The sequence below is a fragment of the Zingiber officinale genome, chromosome 1A (assembly GCF_018446385.1).
Source record: "Zingiber officinale cultivar Zhangliang chromosome 1A, Zo_v1.1, whole genome shotgun sequence".
NCBI classification, from domain to species: Eukaryota; Viridiplantae; Streptophyta; class Magnoliopsida; order Zingiberales; family Zingiberaceae; genus Zingiber; species Zingiber officinale.
In genome coordinates this window covers 82640625-82660447 of record NC_055987.1, presented here as the reverse complement: position 1 = coordinate 82660447, position 19823 = coordinate 82640625, and the positions used below count along the sequence as shown (strand labels likewise).

Genomic DNA, 19823 nt, shown 5'->3' with positions numbered 1-19823 from the left:
AGGAATCGGCTCATGATGAACTTCTTGGCCCCTGCATCCTCCATCTTGTACTTCTTGTCCAGGGACTCCCACAGCTTCTTAGCTGTTCTCATCATGCTACACACAGCGTACAGCGAGTGGAAAGGCAGTTGAGGATGTAGTTTTGGCAAAGGAACTCAGAATGAGTCCATGCCTCCACTGCACTGATGGTCTGTGTATCAGCATCCTCAGCACACTTGGGAGGGTCCTCGGTTAAGAACTAAGCTAGATTGAACGTGGTCAGGTAGAAGAGCATCTTCTGCTGCCACCTCTTGAAGTTTAGTCCATTGAACTTCTCTGGCTTTTCCCCAGGGTTGATTGGCACAGTTCCAATCGGGACGGAGGGGGCATGCACGTGTTGAGTCTGTTGCACCTCAACATTCCATTCTGTGACCATCTCAACAGAATTGATGTAACACCCACGAAATTATAAGATAAGTATATGAGTATTGTTTTCTTTAGAGCATAGAAATAAAAAGAATAAGAGAAAAAAAAGGGAAATAGAAATAAATATAGAATAAGAAGAGGTGAGGTCAAGAATTAAACCTTGAACCTCCCACAAATAATGGAGATAAATTGATACATGATAACCACTAGGATAAGGAATAATATTTGGATAGAAAGGAATGAAAAATTTAGTTAAAGGTGAGAAGGAAATAAAAGAAAACTAAACAAAAGAACAAGAGAAAACCAAGTGGCTTACCTCCTCTTCCTCTTGGTTAAGAGAAGAAGCAAGCAAAAGGTAAATTGCCTACTTCCCTCCCTCTCTCTCTATTTTCGTGGGAATTAAAGGAGTGGGGGAAAAGAGGAGTTGAGGGAATGAATGAAGACATGTTTCATTGGCAAAGGAATAAATAGATTGGGAGAAGAAAAACAAGAGATTAAATTTCTTTTCTTCCTCCTTCCTTCTTCTTCTTCATTCTTCACCGAACCAAGAACCCCTTCCCTCTCCTTATTCCAAAAACTAAGCTAAGTTCCTCTTCAAGAAAACTAAATTTAGAGAGGAAACCTTCAAGATCTATCCCTTCCAAGCAAGAGAAGCAAAAGGAGGTACAAGAAGAAGAAGCTCTCCCCTTCCTTGGCACTTAGGATACTCTTCTTCTTAAGGAAAACCACAAGCGAAAGGATGTAAGTTTCCCTCACCTGTGGTACAATAGCTTTTGTGAGGTTTGGTTACATAAAAATCTAAGATAATTTCATGAAGAATTTCGGCCAAGACAAGACCAAAAGGAAGGACCTAGGAAATATAAAGACCTAAATTTTATCATGCTCAATATGCTTCTTGTAACATGTATCTTAAGGTAGGGATTCATCTAATGTTCATATGCTAGAATGTTTGATTGGAACTTAGAGTCATACCCTTAGACTCTCGGCCAAACATGATTAAAGGGGATAGATAAGTTAAGACTCAAACTAAGCATGCTTCTTTTTGTTGTATGATAAGTACTTCATGATGAGAAAGTGGTTAACATGATATGCTCATGCCTATATGATGAATAAAATTTGTTCCATGCTCCTAAGTATTCGGCCATGATAGGATTAAGGGCCTAGAAAAAATTGTTAAACCTAAACTACTTATGCCATGATCCTCCTTAAGACAAGTTATGAAATTAATATGACATGCTCATGTTGTAGTGAGGTTAGGACTTGTTTTCATGCTCCATGAAGGTTTCGGCCACATTAAGTTTAAGGGCCTAGGGAACTTGGAACCTAACCTAATTATGCTCATGTTATTCCTTGTCATATTTTCTATGAAATTGTTTAGGGTTCTCATGCTTTTATGACACTTGAACCCTAGATTCAAGCCTTGAAGGTTTCGGCCACATTAAGTTTAAGGGCCTAGGGAACTTGGAACCTAACCTAATTATGCTCATGTTATTCCTTGTAATAATTGCTATGAACTTTGTTTAGGGTTCTCATGCTTTTAGACACTTGAACCCTAGATTCAAGCCTTGAAGGTTTCGGCCACATTAAGTTTAAGGGCCTAGGGAACTTGGAACCTAACCTAATTATGCTCATGTTATTCCTTGTAATAATTGCTATGAACTTTGTTTAGGGTTCTCATGCTTTTATGACACTTGAACCCTAGATTCAAGCCTTGAAGGTTTCGACCACATTAAGTTTAAGGGTGACACTTGAACCCTAGATTCAAGCCTTGAAGGTTTCGGCCACATTAAGTTTAAGGGCCTAGGGAACTTGGAACCTAACCTAATTATGCTCAAGTTATTCCTTGTAATATTTGCTATGAAATTTGTTTAGGGTTCTCATGCTTTTATGACACTTGAACCCTAGATTCAAGCCTTTAAGGTTTCGGCCACATTAAGTTTAAGGGCTTAGGGAACTTGGAACCTAACCTAATTATGCTCATGTTATTCCTTGTAATATTTGCTATGAAATTTGTTTAGGGTTCTCATGCTTTATGACACTTGAACCCTAGATTCAAGCCTTGAAGGTTTCGGCCACATTAAGTTTAAGGGCCTAGGGAACTTAGAACCTAACCTAATTATGCTCATGATGTTTCTTGTAATATTTGCTATGAAATTAGTTTAGGGTTCACATGCTTGAATGTTGATTTTAACCCATGTAATGCTTGATAAGATTCGGCCATGATAAGTTTATAAACTTAGGAAACCTAGAACCTCACCTAAACATGCTCATGATGTTTCCTTATGGTATATGATACGATAATGGTTTAGGGTTTACATGTTTGTATGTTGATTTCTAACCTAAGACACAACTATATGTTTCGGCCATTATATGACATTAGGGTTAGAAATCTAAATATGATATCCATGTATCTCACATGCAATGTTTTATGAGGTGGTAAGAACTTGCTATGTTTCTATGTTTAATTATGTGCACTTATGATCTATGTATGATGGTAAACTTTATACTGAGCTATGTGCCCAAGTTATACATGCTATTTATGATGAGTTGTGTGCCCAATTTATGCATGATATTTATGATGAGCTGTGTGCCCAAACTATGCATGTATTTATAATGTGCTGTGTGCCCAAATTTTTCATACCATTATGATGAGTTGTGTGCCCAAATTCTATATGGTATGATATAATAAGAATTATGATATGCATGAAAGAACAAGAACCATGATATGTATGACATGATATTTTACTTTATATGGCTTGTACCAAGGGTGGGCTCCATAAGCGCCCCGGGGTCGATGGACTAAGAAACGGGCCTCGTTAGGGATGGGCTCCTAAGTGCCCCTAGGTCGATGGACTAAGAAACAGGCCTAATATGTATGCCTTGTAGGGTTCAAGACTTACTATCTTGGACCTACATAGGACGCGCGCATTTATGTATGTGGTATAAGCCGGGGCCCCCAATCATGTTATGATTATGTTTAAGTAATAAGTTTTCAAAGGACATGTTGCATATATTATTGCATGAATCATGTTTTGAAAGTCATCTGCATAACACTTTATGATTATGATATGATATACCATGATGCTTATGATTATGACATGTTATGTTAGGATGAACTTTATGATTATGTTATGATATGTTATAATCATGATTATGTTATGTTAGAATGCACCTTATGATTTTAACATGATATGTCATAATGCTTATAATTATGTGATGTTATGTTAGGATGAACTTTATGATTTTGTTATGATATGTTATGATCATGATTACGTTATGCTAGGATGCACCTTATGACTTTATTATGATATACCATTATACTTTACGATTATGTTATGATGTGATGCTTCTATTCATGATATGATGAATTGTCTTTATGTTTTATGCCTTGGAGTTTTTATGTATGCTATACGGTTTTTGTGAGTAGGAAAGGATCTTACTGAGCCTTGAGTGCTCACAGCTTACTTTCCTTGTACCACAGATAAGGGCAAGGAATGGATGTACTAAGGGCGCAGCAGGAGGGGGCAAGAAGGGCGTGTGTAGTAGTGACTTGGCTAAAGAGAAAGACCTGCTTCTAGTTAATAAGAATTATGTTCATGTTGTTCTTTTATGACTCTATGACACTTCATCATGCTCTTTAGTATTATGGTTAAAAATTATGTTAAGCATGTTATGTGACTCATATGATAGGTAGTTAGTGATGATGATTTGAAAAGTAAAGGAAAAGTTTAAAGAGGAAAAAATATATATACTATAGATAAGACTTCCGCTGTTTTAAGAAGAAAAGATAAGTAACCCCCGTCACCTTAAGCAGGAAGGGGCGGGGCGTTACAATTGATTCTGTTTCAAGATTGTTGGGAAATAATATGTTGTCGGAGATATACAAGGTATTAGCTGAATTTAAATACTCGAATTAAATTCAACTTATAGTTGAGATGACCTGAGCTGATAATGTCAGGCTGCTAGCAGGGGCTGGTTTCTGCCAAGTGATGCAGGGAGTCTGCACAGTGTTGACAGAGCGGGCTAAGCGACCGGGCGGGCAGGTCGGCAGAGCAGAAAGTTTATACAGGAATATGAGCCGGGCGGGTAGAGCGGCTGACCAGGATGTAGAGCCGAGCGGTCGAGCAGACTGGCCGAGCGAGAGGCCGGCCGAGCGAAGCAGACAGGCCGATCAGGTAGACAAGCCAGGCGAAGAAGACATGCCGGTCTGGTAGACGGGCCGAGTGAGGCAGACAGGCCGAGTGAGGCAGACAGGCCAAGTGAGGCAGACAGGCCGAGTGAAGCAGACAGGCTGGTCGAGCAGATAGGTCGGTCGGGCAGATAGGCCGGGCGAAGCAGACAAGTTGGTCGGGCAGACAGGTCTATCGGGCAAATAGGTCGGGCGAAGCAGACACGTCAGGCTATCAGAGAGGTTGGTCGGGCGGACAGTGACCGACCAGGCAAGCTGACAGGCCGAGGAGCAAAGAGACTGGTCGGGTGAATAGGTGTCGGTCAGGCGAAGATTCGGAGTGGGCATAGAGACCGAGCAAATGGTCAGTCAGGCTTTGACACCAAGCGAAACCAGTAGAACAGAGCAAGCAACAAACTAAGGCCTGCGAGAGTCGTAACTTCCTTGAAATGGATTCACCCCACCTCCGGCTGTGCTTCGAGACTTACTAGGGTCGTCTGTTTCCCAAGATATAACGACTAACCGTGATTCCCACCAAACACTGGTGGTCACGCTAAACTGAGTGGCACCCGATTGCTATCACGGACACTCTGCCGAGCAGGAGTTGCACGACAAAGGGGGCGTGGAATGAAAGTGGAGAGCTTCTATTCATGTTGCTATGTGTTCTACCTGTGATCGTAGCCTCCTTATATAGGAGCTCAGATCAATGGCAGTGTTAATGGCTGATTAATGACCATTACTCGCCGAGCAGTAAAACGTCAACTGTTTCACTCATTATCACTCGACGTTTTGATTCTGCACTAATCTCGAATTTAATGCATCCATTACACAGCAGTAAAAGGTTTATGTGGTAAAATATTGGTTGTTCCACTTAGGTAAATTTTACCCCGACCAATCCAACATTCGGCGCGTGCAAGTCGTGCCCATACACGAGTCAACATGGTTCAATGCAATCCGGGCCATGGATTTGCAGGGCCCCCCTCTGCGCACTCACGTGTGAGAGAGAGTCTCTCCCCATGCATTTGTTCACATCTTCAATGGATGTGAATCAATATAAACTAATCAACATGTCTTGAAGCTCCCAATGTGGGATTAAAATCTCATTCACAATAGAGTTTCTATGCTCTTTCACCTCTTCTCCATTTACACTTATTCAACACTAGCTTCACTCACTAGGACTTCCACCACCTAAGGTTACCTCCCCCTAGATTTTCACTGCCTAGCTTCATTCACTAAAACTTACCCTTGCCTAACTAAGTTAGGACTTTTGCTAGTCATCTAATCCTGACTAGACTTCTCTCTTCCAAACATTAAGTCCTGTTTGGATTAACTCTTTGTCAAACTGAACAGACTTAAGTATATTATCAAATATTAAAACCCTTGAGGTTGATTGCACCAACAGGTTCATCCCCAAATCCTCATGGGATACAAATCTCGTGCTTTTGGCATTAAGATCATGTTAACACAATAGGATCAAATCATAAACAATTATATCATAGAACATGGAATTAACTAAATACATAGTTCATACATCAACAATCACATCATAGTTACTCCCTGCTCTTAGAATCTAGAGTTCTACTCCATGAAGAAGGAATTACAACCAAAAGACAAAGAATATAGTAATTTACAACTCAATACATGAAATAAAAATGAGAGAATGCTTATCAATGCCTTGCCGGTCTCCTTGGATGAAATCCTTGCTCCGGAGGTGGACGGATCGTCGAGATGGATGAAGATGATTACTCTATGATTTCCCCAAGAGAGAAAAACCCTCTTCCCTGGAAGGGGTAGAGCCCCTAGTCCATGATGATCCAAAGAAGGGTTTCCTTGACCCTTGTATATCACCCCTAAAACTGTCCAGATCTGCTATATTTATATGGTTCCGCTAAAATAGATTTTTCACCCCTTAGACCCAGTTTCTCGAATTTGACCCTAAAGAAAACTTGTAGAGATTGAAATTATGTACATTTAAATAGGTCGCTTGACCTGTAACTCTAATCAAACCGAAAGTTCTATTTGTTCGAAGTTTGGTCTACAATTTTAGGGTCGAAGGCTGACACGACCCGTGCGGGCTGGCATGGGTGCCTGTGGTAGGCTCAGGAAAATGGTTAAAATTGATACAGGTCATGTCCAGTTAACACAACCAGCCGTGGTGGAAGTTGTTGGCTCCATTTTAGCACTATTTTGATCTAATTTCATCCGTACGAACACGCTTGTGTCATGGGACACAACAAGAGCATGTTGATTGATTAAAACTTTATTTTGATGGTCTTTTGAATTTCTTTTTATTCCCAAACGCTTTGTGTGTTGGCTCGATGATGAGGCATGACTAATTAGTGTTGAGCCTTTTTTTATTTCATTCTTCGTCTTTCTTAGCTATAAGAGCACGCTTGTGTCACTGGACACGGTTAGAGCGTGCTCCTTGCTCCAACTTCATATTCCAAGGGATTTATGCTCTATTTTTGCTCCGAAAACACGTCCCATCAATTAAAACAAATAAAGAGCAATTGTCCGAACTAAAAGAGTAAAAATAACAAAATCACATAGAAATAGGGTACGATAATGTAAATTATATTCATGAAATGCAAGTAAATGTATAACAATTAATATCTAGAAATATGTGTAATCTACGCTCATCACTCATCTAATGGTCTAGTTTGCTTAGATTGAATTGCACTCACGCTAGAGTACATTTTTAAGTAACTTTCAACTTACAGCAGCGTAGCACCAAACTTCTTATTTCTTAGATGCACTAAGCTCTTTAGCTCCCTTTCTATGATATATTTGTTGCTCCACTTGCATACTTCGCTTCTCAGGGACAACTACCTCTAATGTTGCTTGCCTTGGGGTCCTTTGAGTGTCGCATGTTATCTTTCTCGATATTCTATAGACTTTGAATCATAAGATACGCCATGTGTATATCTATGTTCCTACCCACATAAACACATAAATCAAATATAAAAATAAACTCTAACTTAAATCCTAATCTAAGTATTAAAATATATTATCACACCAATCACTCAGGAACTTAGAATTTTAATAATTTATACTTGTAAATTTCCAACATTTAGTGATCAAATTATAATTAGAAGATACAAATTTATAGTTATAAAGTATTTAAAAAACCATAATGTCCTTGTAATTTACAATTTACATATATTTTACCTTCCCATCATTGAGCATGAAATCTGTAACTTCTATTGGAGAAATAAGAAGTATGCCACAAAAACTCTTTAAAGAAGAAACGAGCTCCGAACCCTTCCATGGTTTACCGAATTATTATCCGCAGTTTGTGATCCTTTGAAAATTTAAACCCCTTCGAAAGTGATTGATATTCTCTATTGCTTACTTCCATTTGGATTTCATATTGTGTTTCACTTTTATCTGTGATCATTTTCAAGATTAAACTTGTTTTCCCATTTTTCGCTTATATGCATATCTTTGATAATTCTATGAAGATCATTAAATTCATCTTAATTGCAGACTTTTCCAATCATAAGAATTTTTTGAACCCCTTTTTTGTCAGAAATCTTGTATCAGTTGACCAACCAATACTCAAGAACCTTCAAAGGGAATAAAATTTGTAATATGGCGACCTTCTTCCCTTCGAATCCTCATCAATGCTTTTCCAGAGTTTTCTTAGTCTAAATATTTAACCGTGCAAGGAAAAACATGCACCTATGAAATAACAAAATAACAAATATGATTAGTGATTATTAACAAATTATTTTTTTCTCAATATATAAACGTGGCCTTATGCAAGTCGCACTAGATAAAACCAACCGTGGCAGCACTTAACCATGACTCATAAACCAGCTAAGACTGATACCAACTATACAACCATTTACAGTCTCATTTACATAGTGCTGAAGATGAGATCTTGAAACCTCCATCCTTATATATAGTTTCTGAAGTAGCAGGTCAAAAAGTAGGAGCAGCTCTGAACGCAAATTCGAGTAAACCTTTAATGCATAAATAGGCATCTACCTGATCCAAAAAAAAAAAAAATGAGAAATGGAAGGAATAGATAAAAGAGTAAACGAGGCAGGATTCAATGCATCATAGCTCACCGGATATGTGAATCGTAGCTCTTGAGGGTGGAATCGGGAACAACTTCCGGTAATCTTTTTATATACATAATTAAGCGTCTAATGTCTTCTTGCTTCACCACTGCAATATCAATTATATCTCTGTTATCAATCAACACCCACAAATCTCCAGAGTTTACTTCCTTGAGGCTATCACGGCAAAATGGGCATGATTTTGATCTTGTGTTCCTGCAATGATTTATTATATGGACTTCATTTTTTTGTTTGCTGTGAACAAAACCATCCATGTCAACGACATACAATCATGTAGACTGAAAATGAACTTAGGAAATAACTCAGTGTCATGGTTTTTCAAGCAAAAAGAAGGCACACTGTGTGATGGAACATTTTATTATACGTTCTATAACCTAAACTTTCATTAACCATTTCATAATAAAATATCCACCAGTAAAAGCTAGACGTCCGTATCCTTTTTGGAAAATTAATAGGTAGTCAAACTCTGTGTTTCCTTTTCAGTTTACCAAACTGTTAATGTTCATGTCATGGTAATGTTATTTAAAATCGAAGCACATCTATAGGATGTGGATGATGACTCAGCTTGTCCAAGACTTGTAATTGGCATCTACCTATCCATGCAGTTTGGAAGTAAAATGTTCAAGACTTTGAATTTGAATATAAACAAACATTTTGCAGAAATTCAAAATTGTAGGCAAACCAAAACAGGTTGTGTCTTATTGCAAGCGCAGACCAAATTGGCGGGTAAAATATCCCAGGCAAGAACCTCATATCGTTGCTTAAGCTGACAACATGGACAGTCTTACAATTTTAGAAAGCTTAAGGAGGCACACATTATCCATATTCTAAAAATTAATTGCAATGGCATTGCTGTATAATAATACTACGTGGCACAAAATATAAACGTTTCCTACTATCACTAAAATAACTGAAGTCATCAATATATACCAAACAAAGACAGATATTAAGTTTATCATTTAAAGTGCTACATAATGCATTCAACATGTAAATTAAAGATATCCATGAAACAAAGAAGATAATAGCAAAGCACATTAACCAACCATAGTGATACATTTTAAGGGAAATGCTCTGGTTCTGAGTATCAAAACACATCTTATAAAGGAAGATGAGTGAGTAAAGAGAGGTTTCATCTCTTGCAATTTTCCACATAACATTAGAATTAGGACATAAAAACTCTCTGTTTTTTTTGTTTGTTTTGTGTGTGCACGCGTGTTTCTTTTGTTTTCGATTTTTGTGATCAAAGATTCAAAATGCATGTCGTTGTATGAAAAGGTTGCCCACCTAGGCAGTTTTTGTAAGAGACCACTTCGCCTAGTTGCCAGACAATCCCTGTTAGATGCCCATTCACAAAGTGGGGAAGGTGCTGGACAACCCAAGTGAGTCTAAAGGGAAAAAAATGAATTTTTTATATGTCGTTGATTCATTTGAAAGTAAGCATAATACTCTCCATTAGCCCACTCAACACCCCTTATATGCTCAAGCCTCCCACCCTGTGACTTCTACCTCTCTTTTTCACCCAATATGACTGCTTGTACCAATTTTCAGTTATTTTCCAGCTATATTTTTCTTCCCTAGGTATATTCTCTCTCCTCGTTTCTTTTTCTTCATTCATTGTTAATTTTTTCAACATTTACTCTTAATACAGTAGAATTTATTTTTCCCTCAGCTTTGTGATTTATTTATTTTGGTTGCATTGTGAAATACGAAATATTTTATTGTTGTTATGTGTTTAGTGCTCATGTATCAATATTGACTTTTATTGCCTACCTCTTGGATGCACCTTTAATACCTTGATATATCTTTTTCAAAATTCATATCTCCTTAAAGTGAGATCTTTTTACAATTCGGCGATGTGAACAGATTTAATAGAATTTTAGTTAGTCTTGTTCTTAATGTATAGCACTATTTAAATTACTAGTTTAGTTATATCAATTTCTTTGTTACCGAACAAGTACAAAGTAAGAATCCTTAAAACCAAGAACAGATATCAAAAAAATTAACACCTAAAGCATTCATTTTTACCACTCATTAAGTCCTAAAAATATAAAGGTTAACTGAAAGCTTCAAATCATGTATGGTTGCAGCTTATCTAAGACAGTCCTAGCAATCTACAAAGAACCAAAGCAAAAGACAGAATCATACATCCTAGGACAAGAACTTACCAGTCTCTGTAGCACTTCAAGCACATGGAATGGCTGCAATTGGGCAAAACTAATTTGCTGTTCATCTCCAAGCAAATCCCACATTCTTCTTCTCTTTCAAGATCTATTTCTGACAAATTCTTTCTCCCATCCTCCTCTTTTCGTTTATATCTTTCCATGAATTCTGCCTTTTGCCTCTTGAATTCCATTTCAGTGAGACCTTTTTGAAGTTGGAGGAGGGAAGGGAAAATTATAGCTGCATAAAGATAATGAGATGGACCAAAAAATTATAAACATGATAACAACAAAAACAATAGTTGAAAACCAGTGGAATGAACCTACTGTAGAATTCTTTGAGGCTAGCTTTTCTTTCATGATTTGACATGCTTGTCGATCCGTCAGAATGAACCTGCACATGTAAGAGTACCTTAATTGCTAGAAGATACCAAATGCTCCTCATAGACAGGAAGTTAAAAATATATACATAATTATTTATATAGCTGAACAGAAAATATATAACTATGTAGCTGAACGAAAAGTTACTTTATATATCATTATCCTTAGGAGCCCAAGTGCACCAGCAAGGCTGCAATCTGTCCACTGCACAAGAAAAAGGAACAAGTGTGCAGCTGAACTATATGACATTCGCATTTGTAGGCATGCACCATCATACTCAGTTGGAAAATCTGAAGCTCTGGGGATCATAACGAAGCATTAGAGAATTATCAAACAATAATAAAAAAAATAAAGCAAATCATCATCTTATATAATCTGAAACTTCACATGGCATTCCCAACTAATCGAGTTGCACTCACTCTGCCAATGGGAGCATTTAAGCTCTCATTTAGTACGCATTGACTTCATAAAATAAGAAGAAAAAAAATCATCCTTTTATCATATCAACTACGAATTCTGCCTCCAGAACAAGCTACAGTAAGTTAAGATGACGGAAACACTCTAGTATCTTCCTTAGCATAGTTCCAGCTAATGCCATAACAATGACAATAGATATCTCATTGTCCCACACATTGCAGTTATCAAGAGAAGCCATCCTCGCTGAGTGAACCTTATTATAGGAAGTAATTAATCAACCCCCAAAAGGACAATTTATGAATGCAAAATTGAGTAACATCAAAAAGAGGGGACAGAAAGGAGGAATAAAAAAACAATCCCCTTTGAAATGTCTAAAAATAACAATATTATGACATCCGAAGATAGTATCAAGCTAAACAAGCTGTCTCTAAATCATAAAAAGGTCCGCCGCCAATACAACTATTAGGGTAAAACCCATTTCTCCAACAAATAATTTGATAATTTGCACGATCAAAACAAAATTTTAATGTAAAAAATAAAACAAAAAGGCGAAAGATTAATGTAAACTGAATAGGAGTACATCACAAGCAAAAAAAAATGCCGATCATTCCCAAACATGATAAAAAAAAACAAGCAATTTGGAAGTTTTCACGATCCAAACAAAATTTAATTTTTACAAAACAAAAAGAAAGGACAAAGATTACTCTAAACTGAATGGAAGTGCATCGCCATCAGAAAAAATGCCGATCAATCCAAAACACGATACAGCAAACAACATTTGAGAAAAAAGAAGAACAAGAAGAGGAAGAGCGGCAGCAAGTACAAGGTGTTCGCGTGCTGGATGTCAGCTTCAAGTAGCTTCAGTGAGTCCTTGAACGATTTTCGCATGGAACCACTTGGCATCATCTTCGTTTCCTCCTATCATCCACGGTGAATCTAGACACCTAGCAATCCATACTCCCTCAAATTCTCTTCTCCAAATCCACCTCCTCCACCCTTCGGCCTTTGGAAAACCCTAGAAGACAAAACTGCCTAAAAAAGCAGCCGCTTTTTATCGGTTGGTTGCCTCTTGAGAAGAGGGCACAGAAAATAAATAAATAAACACACTGCACATACTATGAAAGCATTATTACCCTTAAAATGGCTTCAAGATTCGTGTCATAGATCCGGCGTCGGTGATAGCATAGAGTTTCTCCTTCCTCTGGATAATTCGTGATTGTTTTATGTTTAAATTAATTCATACTGGCATCAAAATTAAATAACTTTAAGTGTGTTTAAGATTTATATAATCTCTATCGTATCATTATTGCATTCGGAAAGCATTGGCTTGCTGGTTGAGATACATTAGTCAAAATTAGACTATTATGAGATGCTTAAATTCTGATTACTAATTAAAGAAATTTCCTCCCGTCATGTCATATTTTGCCAGTTAATTTTTCTTTTTTTTCTTAAATATCTTTTTTAAATTTTTAAATTGGAAACTTGGGTCCCACGCTGTTGCTCGGATCATAAGTTAGGTATACTTTATTTAACTTGAGTAATGATTAATTCAATTTCAGTACGTTGTTATGAGCAGCAGGGTTTGCCCGCTGCTGATTAAATCGACAGATGGGACCCGTATTTGGTTGATGGTAATTATGGGAAAATCACACCAAAATACACCGAATCTCATGTAACTCCAAAATTTGGAGTTAAACGACGAGAGTCGTATTAGAATGAATAACTTCTGAAAAGTTCTCACGTTATATACTTATTTTTTTATATTTATTTATATTTTATCCTTCTAGGACACATTGCAGTGGTATAATGGCAGGGCTCTTTCTCATACCGTCAAGATTTAAATCTTACATTGGGTATTTTTAAACGTTCACGGAGTTCGAATTACTGGTGAAGTTCGGGACCTTTCCGTGATTTATTTGTACTTTTTCAAATTTATTTGATGGTCAATTTACGGGATCAGATCATTTACCTCCAGAATTAACCGGATCGCCAGGTTAAATACCAAATTATCAAAAAACAATTGAAACAAATATGAATATTAGTTCAGTTGCCAAATTAGAAATTTGTTTAGCTAAACCATAGTTATCAATTCTCAAAGAATACTTTAAGTGGTTAGGTTTATTTATAGTGATGCGGTGATAAAGAGGAGTCTCATCAATGGATCAAAATAGAAAAAAAATAATTGACGTGGAGATCAAAGTCAGGATAGTCAAAAACCTAGGCTCCTGAAGCAAACAAATTAAGCCAAGCGATAATATAACTGTCCGATCGTGCGTGACCATTCGACTGCAATAAAGTGTGTATGACTGGTCGCTCTCTGAAAACTTGAGTATGAGGATAATAGACAAGCAACAACTCTCCCGAGCCACTTCCCCCGAGCGGGAAGCATGATCGATCGGACATAGGACAGCCCTTCGTAAATAGTGCAGTTGAATGGAAAGCATGACAATAACTTTGCTCAATACGTCTAGACGGGGACTATTCGGCCGAGTAGCGGTCGATCGGCCTTGTGTGGATCCACTAACTATTTTATTGTATCCTTTTGAAAGTTTGTGTCGTTGACAGCAAAGCATGTCCCGCAGACAAATCGTACTTTAGAAACTTCCAGACTATCACATCAAAGAGTTATATGACTGTTTAAGGAATGATGTCAGAGACACTTTTTGACTTGTCTTTTCTTAGGACGCCTAAGAAAATATGCCTACACTTTGAGATTCGTACACGAGCACTATAGTAATGTTATAAAAGGGGGTTTCCATCTATAGGCGAAGGTATACACAATTTTATTTTCTACATTCTTTAATTACAATTTTTTATTTTTTTTTATATTGTCAGAGACTAATTTAAGTTTTTTATTTTTTTTTATATTGTCAGAGATTAATTTAAGTATCGAATGACCAACGCTATGAACTCCTTTTCGACCTGCACCGATATTTTTGTGTTGCAAGTGAGTGTACTGAGAAATTTGGTATATTACGTATAGAACTTGAAAAGCTCATAGTTTGAATCGATTAAGTTGGGTTGATGATTATTTAATAATATTATGTTGAGTGTGTTTGATGGCTTCGAGGAAAGTTAAAATGAGATGAATTTGAAAGTGATCGACAAATTCTAAGACCGGTTACACCGTGAGGGCACATAAATTCTAAGACAAGGAGCATAAGCTAGTTGATGTTTTAATACGGAGTATTAACGAATTTTTGGAAAATCAAAAGGCATGTGAATATCTATAAAAAGATTATGAGTAAATATAATGTTAGAGTTCATATTTTTTGAGAAACATTATTAAGTGATTTGTGAGGAGCATTTTACCAAGGAACAATAGGTTTTAGATCGTAGTTGATAGATGATCCCGTCCGGAAGTTGAGTCGGATGAAGACGGACTTTGATGTACTGGAGGTTGAAGGAAAGTCGTCGCGGAATCCGATCTACCTGGCACCCTCCGGAAGAGTTCGCACGGGCGGATGACGAAGGATTATAACCAGGATGATGACGCTACGGCTCTGCGCACACTCAGACGAGCCCACGAGTCGTTAGAGACCAAAAACCAGGGAAAAGGTCCCCGGGTCAAGCCCTCCGACGCTCAAGTTAGGTACTTTTTCCCCAGAAGCACAGAGAAAGGACGAAAAGTAAAGACGAGTAAGAAATGACGAGTAAGCGTACCTACATAAAGGACAAAGCTTCCCTTTTTATACTGCAACGGATATTTCTGGGGTCTGGCGGATGTCAGGGAATGTCAGCTGTCAGGCTCTGTCTGACGATGAATGACACGCGACACCTCCTCATAGGCTGGCGGCAGAACCAAAGGGGTAATCAGCCCCAACCGTTAGCATATTCCCTGACACGCTGATTATTCTCTGACATTCTCTGACAGACAGTTACGATTCCCTGGCTTGTTTGTCCTGTAGTGCCTGGACACTAGGCCTGTACTCTGAGGTATATATTCCGACCTGCTTCTGTCTGTTGTTATCCATAGTTCGTATGCCCCGACCTGTACGACAGGTCTGTATTCCGACCTGCTTCTATCTGCTGTTATCCATGATTTGTATGTCCCTACCTGTACGACAGGTCTGTATTCCAATCTGCTTCTGTCTGCTATTATCCATGGTTTGTATGTCCCTACCTGTACGCCAGGCCTGTATTCCAGTCTGCTATCTACTATTATCCATGGCTTGCACATTCCGACCTGTCCACCAGGTTTGTATACTGACCTATATGTTCCGACCTATCTGCCAGGTCTGTATTCCGATATACTTCTATCTACTGTTATACAAGGCTTGTACGTCCCGACCTGTATGCCAGGCCTGTATTCCGACCTGCTTCTATCTACTGTTATCCATTGATTGCATGTTTCAACCTGTCTGCCAGGTCTGTATTCTGACCTGCACGTTCCGACCTGTCCGCCAGGTCTGTATTCCGACCTGCTTCTATCTGTTGTTATCCCTGATTTGTACTTCCCAATCTGTACGCCAGGCCTGTATTCCGACCTACTTCTGTCTGCTGTTATCCATGGTTTGTATGTCCCGACCTGTACGACAGGTCTGTAATCTGACCTGCTTCTGTCTGCTATTATCCATGGTTTGTATGTCCCTACCTGTATACTAGACCTGTATTCCGACCTTCTATCTACTGTTATCCATGACTTGCACGTTCCGACCTGTCCGCCAGGTTTGTATACTGACCTGTACATTCTGACCTGTCAGCCAGGTCTGTATTCCGACCTGCTTCTATCTACTGTTATCCAGGGCTTGTACGTCCCGACCTGTATGCCAGGCCTGTATTCCGACCTGCTTCTATCTACTGTTATCCATGACTTGCACATTTCGACCTGTCTGCCAGGTCTGTATTCTGACCTGCACGTTCCGACCTGTCCGCCATGTCTGTATTCCGACCTGCTTCTATCTGTTGTTATCCCTAATTTGTACTTTCTGATCTGTACGTCAGGCCTGTATTTCGGCCTGTTATGTACTATTATCCATGACTTGCACGTTCCGACCTGTCCGCCAGGTTTGTATACTGACCTACACGTTCTGACCTGTCCGCCAGGTTTGTATATTGACCTGCACGTTCCGACCTGTCCGCTAGGTTTGTATTCCGACCTGCTATCTACTGTTATCCATAGCTTGCACGTTCCGACTTGTACGTCAAGTCTGTTCCCCGACCTGTCGTACGTCAGGTCTGTTCCCCGACCTGTAAACCAGGTCTGTTCCCCGACCTGTAAACCAGGTCTGTTCCCTGACCTGTAAACCAGGTTTGTTCAGCGCCGGAGGCCCTTCTCTCCACGTCTTTGCCTGACCTGTGGGTCCGACCCTTCCTTGCTCTTGAGAAAGATAGCCTGTATTCTTGACCTTTGACTGCCCTATCAACGGAAACTTTTGACCATTTCCCCGTAAGCTTGACTTCTGACTTCCACATAAGCTTGACTTCTGACCTCTACGTAAGCTTGACTTCTGACCTCCACGTTAGCTTGATTTCTGATCTCCACGTAAGCCTGACTTCTAACCTCCACGGGGGCTGGACTTCTGACCTCCACGTCAGCATGACTTCTGACCTCCACGTCAGCTTGATTTTTTATCTCCACGTAAGCTTGACTTCTGACCATCCTGTGGTCTTGACTCCTAACCACATTCACTTACGAACCCCATGATCATGCACCGTATCACAAGCCTCCCTCTCAAGTCTAGTAGAAGGAGACTCTAGTCCGACTGACTAGACCCAGGTCCCTTTGTTACCTGACCTGGTTCTTGCCTCCTCTGCCTACCTGTTTTCCGTCTATCTTCTTCAGAATTTCTCGCCATCCCAAGAGATAGACAGGATTGTTCTGTTTGTATATTGATTCTTCAACTTTTGAGCCTACTCTTCTTCTATAAATGTTACACTATTTTCCAAACGTCAACTCAAATTCCGAGGAAATCCCTTCACCTTCTCCTTCCTTATAAAAGATCTGAGTATACCCTTCTCCTCTTTGCCTCAAACTAGCCTCTTGTTAATAAAGCATCTCGCCTCCATGGACCCTGCAACAGAATCTAGCGAACTTGCTTCTTTGCTTCAGCAAATTGCCCATCTGACGGAGTTATTGGCTCAAAAGGAGGAAGCCTTGCTGGAGATGACTGTGAGCAAAGATCTTCAAGTGTCCCTTACTCATGAAATGGAAAACCTCTGGCTGGCCGCCAAATCCAGAACCCGGGCCGAGATTGCTTTCAAGCTTAAAGCTCAATCGGACTTCCAGAGCCAGGTTCACTATATTATCTTTTTGAGGATGAAACATGAGGATGAGGTGACTCTCCTGAAAGAGGAAGAGTGGATCAAAGATGAGACTATTGGGCAACTGAAGCGCTCCATCGATCTTATTAAGGAAGATCTAACTAGAGCTCAAGCTCATCTGACTAGGAAGGATCAAGCCTCTGGATCTGGTAGCAATATAAATCCTTAAAAAATGTACACCTTGTTAACGGAATAACACCTGTTTCTTGAGCTCCACTCATGGTGTAACCCCACACCCTCTTGCTCGGGTATCATTATGTTTCTATAAAACACCTGTGTTTCTCTAATATTTCTAGCAAAAATAGCAAAAATATTAAGGATAACCTGCTTACCCCACCTTCCTCTTACCTCATAACATATGATCCCCCTGTCGGAGCAACTAGACACTTGAGAATGTGCCTATGAAATTTTATATTTAGCAGAAACCCTGGAAATATTGCTTACTGACCAGTCAGACACAAGAGCTTGACTTGTTGTATTTTGCTTCGGCGAATATAAGGGGTGCTGACTGAGAATAGAAGTCATTGGGCGTGAGAGCTCAGCTCACTTATAACTCAAACTGGGGTGAGAGTCTTGGACAACCGACCGGGAAGGTCGTTGGGCGTGAGAGTCATGCTCACTTATAACTCGCACTGGGGCGAGAGTCTGGGACAACCGACCGGGAAGGTCGTTGGGCGTGAGAGTCATGCTCGCTTATAACTCGCACTGGGGCGAGAGTCTGGGACAACCGACCAGGCAAGTCGTTGGGCGTGAGAGTCATGCTCACTTATAACTCGCATTGGGGCAAGAGTCTAGGACAACTGACTAGGAAGGTCGTTGGGCGTGAGAGTCATGCTCACTTATAACTCACACTGGGGCGAGAGTCTGGGACAACCGATCGGGAAGGTCGTTGGGCATGAAAGTCATGCTCACTTATAACTCGCACTGGGGCGAGAGTCTGGAACAACCGACCGGGAAGGTCATTGGGCGTGAGAGCTATGCTCACTTATAACTCGCACTGGGGCGAGAGTATGGGACAACCGACCGGGAAGGTTGTTGGGCGTGAGAGTTATGCTCACTTATAACTCGTACTGGGATGAGAGTCTGGGACAACCGACTGGGAAGGTCGTTGGGCGTGAGAGTCATGCTCACTTATAACTCGCACTGGGGCGAGAGTTTGGGACAACCGACCGGGAAGGTCGTTGGGCGTGAGAGTCATGCTCACTTATAACTCGCACTGGGACGAGAGTCTGAGACAATCGACCGGCAAGGTCGTTGGGCGTGAGAGTCATGCTCACTTATAACTTGCATTGGGGCGAGAGTCTGGGATAACTGACCGGGAAGGTCGTTGGGCGTGAGAGTCATGCTCACTTATAACTCGCATTGGGGCGAGAGTCTGGGACAACTGACCGGGAAGGTCGTTGGGCGTGAGAGTCATGTTCACTTATAACTCGCATTGGGGCGAGAGTCTGGGACAACGGACCAAGAAGGTCGTTGGGTGTGAGAGTCATGCTCACTTATAACTCGCACTAGGGCGAGAGTCTAGGACAACCGACTGGGAAGATCGTTGGGCGTGATAGCCATGCTCACTTATAACTCGCACTGGGGCGAGAGTCTGGGACAACCGACCGGGACTTCTTAAGGAAGCTCGTTCAGGAACAGATGTTGTCGACCTGGGGGTAAGTTCCCGACCAGGCCTTGCTTGAAGGGACCGCTTTGACCTCGTCTACAGTCAAGAGATATACAGTATCAGACGTACTGTGAAGATAAAATATATCAAAATCTTACTCAGCCTTCGGGAAAGTGACGCCGTGTAGCCTTGCAACATTTGAATTTATTTCCCGCCCATTTTCTTCACCGCTTCCCGAGAAGATCGCATGGCAGACATTTCCGTACGCCCACTTCCCCTCATGATTTCCTTATCACGTCTATCATTAATACGCTTCCTAGAGGGGTGACACCTGT

General features: G+C 40.0%; 1 protein-coding gene across 2 annotated transcripts; it reads right to left on the bottom strand.

The window, feature by feature from the left end:
- Window positions 1-8289: 8289 nt before the first annotated feature.
- On the bottom strand, window positions 8290-12694 carry LOC122026440 (E3 ubiquitin-protein ligase AIRP2-like). Of its 2 annotated transcripts, none has more exons than XR_006124153.1 (6): window positions 12439-12694; window positions 11346-11496; window positions 11145-11211; window positions 10824-11058; window positions 8647-8746; window positions 8290-8563 (listed from the first exon to the last, which is right to left on the bottom strand). XR_006124153.1 is itself a non-coding variant. In XM_042585187.1 (6 exons), the coding sequence occupies exons 1-6, from the start codon at window positions 12519-12521 to the stop codon at window positions 8560-8562; spliced, it is 747 nt and encodes a 248-aa protein (XP_042441121.1). In that variant the 5' UTR covers window positions 12522-12692; the 3' UTR covers window positions 8290-8559. The 2 variants fall into 2 exon arrangements, 1 of the variants encoding a protein (XP_042441121.1); XM_042585187.1 differs by having other exon boundaries at window positions 8647-8853; window positions 12439-12692.
- Between the last annotated feature and the right edge of the window lie 7129 nt (window positions 12695-19823).